This window comes from Astatotilapia calliptera, chromosome 14 (assembly GCF_964374335.1).
Source record: "Astatotilapia calliptera chromosome 14, fAstCal68.1, whole genome shotgun sequence".
Classification (NCBI taxonomy): Eukaryota; Metazoa; Chordata; class Actinopteri; order Cichliformes; family Cichlidae; genus Astatotilapia; species Astatotilapia calliptera.
The window spans coordinates 13,309,199-13,315,198 of NC_137435.1; the positions used below are offsets into that span (position 1 = coordinate 13,309,199).

At 41.1% G+C, this 6,000-nt stretch overlaps 1 protein-coding gene across 2 annotated transcripts in view; it reads right to left on the reverse strand.

Annotated features, from left to right (window-relative positions):
• igsf9ba (immunoglobulin superfamily, member 9Ba) overlaps nucleotides 1-5,342 on the reverse strand; it is a 73,238-nt gene extending 67,896 nt beyond the window's left edge. For both annotated transcript variants that reach the window (XR_013901399.1, XM_026191692.2), the window contains exon 1: nucleotides 5,025-5,342. Coding sequence is in view for 1 of the 2 variants with exons in the window: in XM_026191692.2 (XP_026047477.1) it covers nucleotides 5,025-5,088 (64 nt within the window). In the remaining variant the exon portion in view is untranslated. The remainder of the gene's footprint in view (nucleotides 1-5,024) is intronic.
• Nucleotides 5,343-6,000: the final 658 nt, after the last annotated feature.

Sequence of the window (6,000 nt, forward strand, 5' to 3'; positions counted from 1 at the left end):
ATATTAAATCTCTAATCACATTAAACCATAAATTAAATCTAAACCAAATTTAACTCTTTATTTGTTGTGTTTTTAGTCATTTTAAATAAATTGTGAAACTATCACCAGATTAGCCTTGCTTACCTAAACCTAATTTTTGACTGCTGTTCACAAAGATTAGATCTTATAGAAAAATCACAGTTCCTATTCAGTCAACACATAAAACATCATTAAACCCAACTGTAGAGGAAGTTTAAAGAAAGAAGCCACAGTGGATGTCAGACAAATTAAAACTCTGCTGTCAAAACAGTATTTCAACCATATCACGAACTGCAGCCTCACTTAATGTCCCAGACAGTTCTAGCATCCAGACAAAAACCGAAGGCAGACCCATTTATCTGAACGACAATCTGAATCAGGACCCACAGACGCAGTAGGAGGGTTTTCAGACGGTGCCTCGGTGCTTCAGGGAGCCCTCAGATATGTGAGTGACATTTCTGACACCTTCATAAATCCCATCTGCATCTGTATATCCAGCTCATTTAAGAGCAAGCATGCCAAGCCATGGCTCATGAGGGAGTTCCGGATCCAGTGAAACATCAAGGAGGTGGTTCACAAGAAGACAAATACAGATGAATACCATCTGGCCAAAAGCCAGCTCGACAAACTCTTAAAAAACAGAGAGTCCCAGCAGAGGACCAGGGAGGAGATCAGTAAGCCATCAGTGACTCTGAAAATAGTCCTTCAAGTGTACCACTTCCCAACAATGGCCAATGACAATTAATTACTTCTGTATTGCCGTCAGTGTCCCTCACGCTTCACCTTCATTGGTTGCCAAGTCACTGTTGACTTTGCTGAGCTAACCTCAGCTGTCCCTCACCATATGCCGTCTCCCCAATGGACACTTGGCAAAAATAAAAAATAAGAAATGTCTAGTTCCTGTGACTGATTGTTCACCGAATCAGAAAAATATGTTGAAACTGTTGATTACATTTGGTGAAGAGGTTATAAAGAGGACGCTGAAGCTTAACTATAAATAATGTCTCTGTTTGCTTTTGGAGACACAGAAACAACAAGTAACAGTCCTTAAATCCTACTAAACACCTTCTTTCTGTGGTGTGTCGCTACTTGAGGCAAAAGAAAAAGAGTAACAAATGTTGGAAATAATCAGTAACAAATGAGTAGTTACCGTTGTGTGTGGCTCAGTTAATGGTGCAGGTTAATGAGGACTTGAGGGGAGCTACTAATTAAAAAACAAGAATGACTACAAACTGATGATTACCTAGTGGTTCACTAATATGCTACTTTTTGAGATAGCCGTTAGATGATCAAATAAGATAGATCATAAAATATTAGTTTGCATGATAATTGAATGAGTTTGAAGTCTTATCAGAAACTTTCCTACACTTTACAATAATTCCATTCAATGATTCTTGATTCTTCTTGAGTCTTCTTGATTTTTTTTGTTTTATTCACATAGTGCAAAAATCACAAGAGTAGCCTCAAGGTGCTTTATATTGTAAGGTAAGGACCCTACAATAATACAGAGAAAAGCCCAACAATCAAACAACCACCTATGAATATACACTTGGTAACAGTGGGAAGGAAAAAGTTCCCTTTTAACAGGAAGAGACCTCCTGCAGAATACTTTGAGGAGTGGTTTTACAACTCTTGAAAATGACAATACAAAGTAATCCTTACCTAAATGACAGCAGTAGACTCAATTAACGAATTATGGGACTACTTTCTTATAACTCAGTGCTGCTTTACTCGAGAGTCCTGGTCACACTCCAGGAATCACGTCTCTTTCAGATGGAAATCCAAATTTTTGCCAAGAACTGTTTAAGACTTATCAACCCATGAAGGATCAGAACCTATTCAGAAGGGTTTCTAAACTACTCATTGTAATTTTATAAGCTCTGTGCATGCCTCACAGTGTATTACAGCAAACACGTTTGCAGATGATGCCTCGTCTACATCTCAAAATGCACTTTAAGTCCCTATAAAGGAGGCGTAAAGCCTGTGCAAAACCCTGTTGTACCATTAACACAACTTAGTGTTTTAAGACAATTCTAGTCCAAAAATCAGTTTTATTGTCACTGCAGGTGTATCAGTATATTATATTTTGATTTTCTTTCTGAGGCTATCCTGTATGTCTATCCTGTATGTGTTCAATTAGAACTTTCTTTCCTAAAATTCTTATCTTGTAGCGTTTATCCAAATATCTAAATGTGATTTATTTTAATACATTATCAAATATTAACATACAATCTCATCTGAAAGTTACATTGTGTAAAATCTTACCTCTATATGTTTTTATCCCTCCCAATTTAGGTGCACAATCCTAGCTACAGTAGCCACTGTAGGACAAAAAACTCTGGTCACCATTCATCTATAGTGAGTGTAGGCTGTCAGTCTGCTGTTTACCCTGTCAATATGTGTCTACAACCATTTCTGGTGGAGGAGGCTGTAAAACTTAAAAGGAGTCCAATACGAGTTGATGAGTCAGTGAAGCTCACTTCTCTCAAATGACAGTCATACTGAGGTGCTGAGGCTGAGAACTTTTCTGTCAGTTAGTGCTGCTGCTTTTGTGGTATTAGCTGCTGTTAGCCTCCGTTAGCATCCGTTTGCTGCTCTTAGCCTCTGTTAGCCTCTGTTACAACATTCATTAAAGTGGATTTAACATCGTTGGACTTGGACACTTAGTGAATGAATTCTCATACAATGTGAGAATGTAATCAAACTATCTCAACCAGTATATTCAAGAAGGCGGGGGATCACAGCCACTACATCAAACCAATGTCTGCTCCTATGCATTTTTAATTGATTAAGTCTAGGTTTATGAGAATTTAATTTATTTTTGGAAGACACAATCCCACAGTCAATGTATATTAATAAGTTAAAAAAAAGAATATTTTTCCCCATTAAATAACCTGAAAAACAACTGAATGTAGCTTAAAAAAATTAATTATATAAATTTGATAGTATACGAAAGAATAATAATTATATCTCATTACACAAAACATTCTCCATTTATGCAATAAAATATATATGTGCAACTATTTCTGAGACAAGTCACCAGACATCATGAATTTAAGTTTGAAACATGTCATCATTTTGCTGCAGGCTCACGGTCATTTATTAATCCCTAACACTGAGCAAAGTGCACATACAACAAAAACCCAGCCATGGAAAATGAGCCAAGTCTCAGCTCATCTGAGATCCAACTTTGATTCTCTTTCTTTGGAGCAAGTAAGTTTCTGGCCATTTGTTTTGTCCATTGGAATATAAAAATTGGACCTGAAGCCTCCATACATGGAAGCAATGATCAAGAATAAATGACATAATCTGCAGTGGCAAATCCATCAAACTTTATGAAAAATATAACATTTTAATAGCAGGGTAGTTGTTTCACCTTGCCTACAGTGCATATGCTAAGCTAGGCTAAATAGCGGCAGGGTGTAGATTCTCAATTAATGGACACACATGAAAGTAGTAATGTTCTTCCAAATAATTAGCTGCCAGAGTAAATACTGATGTTAATGTTTTAGCAGTATGCTACATTTTCAACTATTTTCAACTGTACCTATACTGATACTTAACACGTCGTTTCTTGTTCTCTATTAACCAAAAATTACATCAAAACACTTCATTTATTGCCAGAAATCCTTAAACTCTGAGCACAGGTCAGTGTGCGCTGTAGTTCACGAACAGTCAAGAAAAGGCACAGTTGGTGTTTTCATGCTTTGTCAGTGATTTTTCATGGTAGCAGGCTACAATCAGATGGTATATTTAGGGTCCCTGTAATATTTGAAGTAGACCGCCTCTCATTTGTAGTCACTAATAGCCTATGTCGTGATTTGTGATTCTCTCATGCAGCCTGTGAGGCTTAAATCACCTTCTGTGCAGTGACTATATCAGACAACACCTTTGAATCGATATGATTAAGATCCCCATCTATGTAAGGCAGATGATGAGTGTTTAAAAAAAACCCTCTGAGCGGTTTCTCTTCCTAAATCAAACTCGTTTCACTACATTGGCTCAAGATTTCATATTGGGCTTATCTTGGCCTTGGCTGACATCACAGGAGGAGTCAGACCTGTGAGCAGACCAGTTTTGACTGGGTATGTGGGGGTCATTGGGATAAGTACTAGGGGACAACTTGGCAGATGTCTCCCTCCTCTGGACACAAGTGGAAAAGCAAGGTTAAGTAAGTACATGGGTCAATACAGAGTGCTGGTAAAAATAAATAAATAAATATGAACAAAAGGGAGATTGTGCAGGTTGTAACTGTAGGAATGACTAGTTTACGAAGCTCTTAGATCAGCACAAGGCGAGTCTTGCAGCCTGGGTGCTTAGTGCATCACACCCCCTCCCTCCCTCCCTCCATCCATGTGCAATGTGAAATTCAGCATACGAATCCCATGCATGCTGCAGCGGGCTCTATCAAATCCAAGAGTGCATTTTATCTGACACGTGATGCATTATTTAGTTACTTTTCCATCTTGAGGGCTGAGACGGTCACACCCCTCTCTGGAGAACTCAAATGGGACTGCTTGCTATGATAGCCTACAATGCACACATTTCCCCTCAGCAGCAGCAGCAGGGACGTTATCTTCCAATCTGCTCGCTGCTTTATCACCCAAATGAGCCTCACATATTTCACATACACGGGCCAAACCCACCAGCCACATTAATAGAGCTATCTTTGCCGTGATCAGTCATCGTGGACACATGGATGTGTTATCAGAATTATCATTTCAGGTAACCATGTAAATGAGCCAGGCCGTTTTCAAGGCAATTTTTGTTTTCCTGACAGCCTTTAACCAGGGCTAAACTTTCACGTGACATATGAGATATGCAGCCATTTGTTAGAATCAAATTGCCCCACAGTTCATATGACCTAACATACAGAAGAAGAAGGAGGGAGGGGGGGGAGGCAAAAAAAAATCTCTTGCGATCAGAACAAGCAGCACCAAGAGCACGCGAAGACAGCAGAAATCAAAAGCTATGTGCGGCACAAGATATATTGCACTTCAACTCACCTTGAGCGGCCGTTCCTCTGGTGCTGAATACACTTGCTATCAGAGTGGCCACATACCAAATCATAGTACTATTGCCGACCAGCTATTACCACGCAAAGTGCCCCGTTCAACCAATCTCTCATATTCGACCTTGCACCTCGCGGTCTCTTAGCACAAGCCCCTTTTCATATCCTATTTTCTTTCCTCGTGGCGTTTCCCTTCATCCCTTCCCTCCCCCGTCCTTCCATCCGCATCCTCTCCCGAAGAGACAGAGCACCTGCACCGTTTGTAGTAGACGGAGCCGTTTTACGAGCGCATAGTGAAACCAAGTGTGAGAATGCAGCCACAGGTCCGCCTCTCCTGTCACTGGATTGGCTGCTGATTGAGTCTTTGGGGCGTGTATTGGTTCTCCTTACGCCCCGCACCCGAATGACAGGAGAATCGGCCGTGCGCCGATTCAAGGTGAGTTGGAGCGTGCCGTAGTAGTGGAACCGCAGTATCATGCGCATTGACAAGAGAGCCCGTGTCCACATCTTTGAACACCTCTCCTAAAGTGTCCCCACGTGCACCATCACCGCACGCCATCCATTCATCCACCCACTTTCCTTTTGCATTATTCCTCATATCAATACTGGCAACCTCCCCCCCCCCCCCCAATCCCGCTACATAGGTTGCAGGTTGACTGTGTGTGTAATGAAAATGGGGGACGCTGGTGGAGCTGTGTGACTCATCTGTGGCTCCTCCACAGCCGTCGGTAGCTGTCATGTCGCTGTTGCCGGTTTAAAACACTCGTTTTTTTAGGGGTTTGGGGGGTTTCGCTACTGTGCCGTGTCTGGCTTTATTTGCTGGGTGTGGCGACACATGCGAGAGCGTTTTCCACTATTTTTTCCTCGATGGCCGCGAGCGTGAGGATGCAGCTCCATCATGCTGCCCACTGCGTACACATGGTTGCCACTGATAAGGGTGCCTCAGATTCACCCCCTCTGTTTTTCTACAT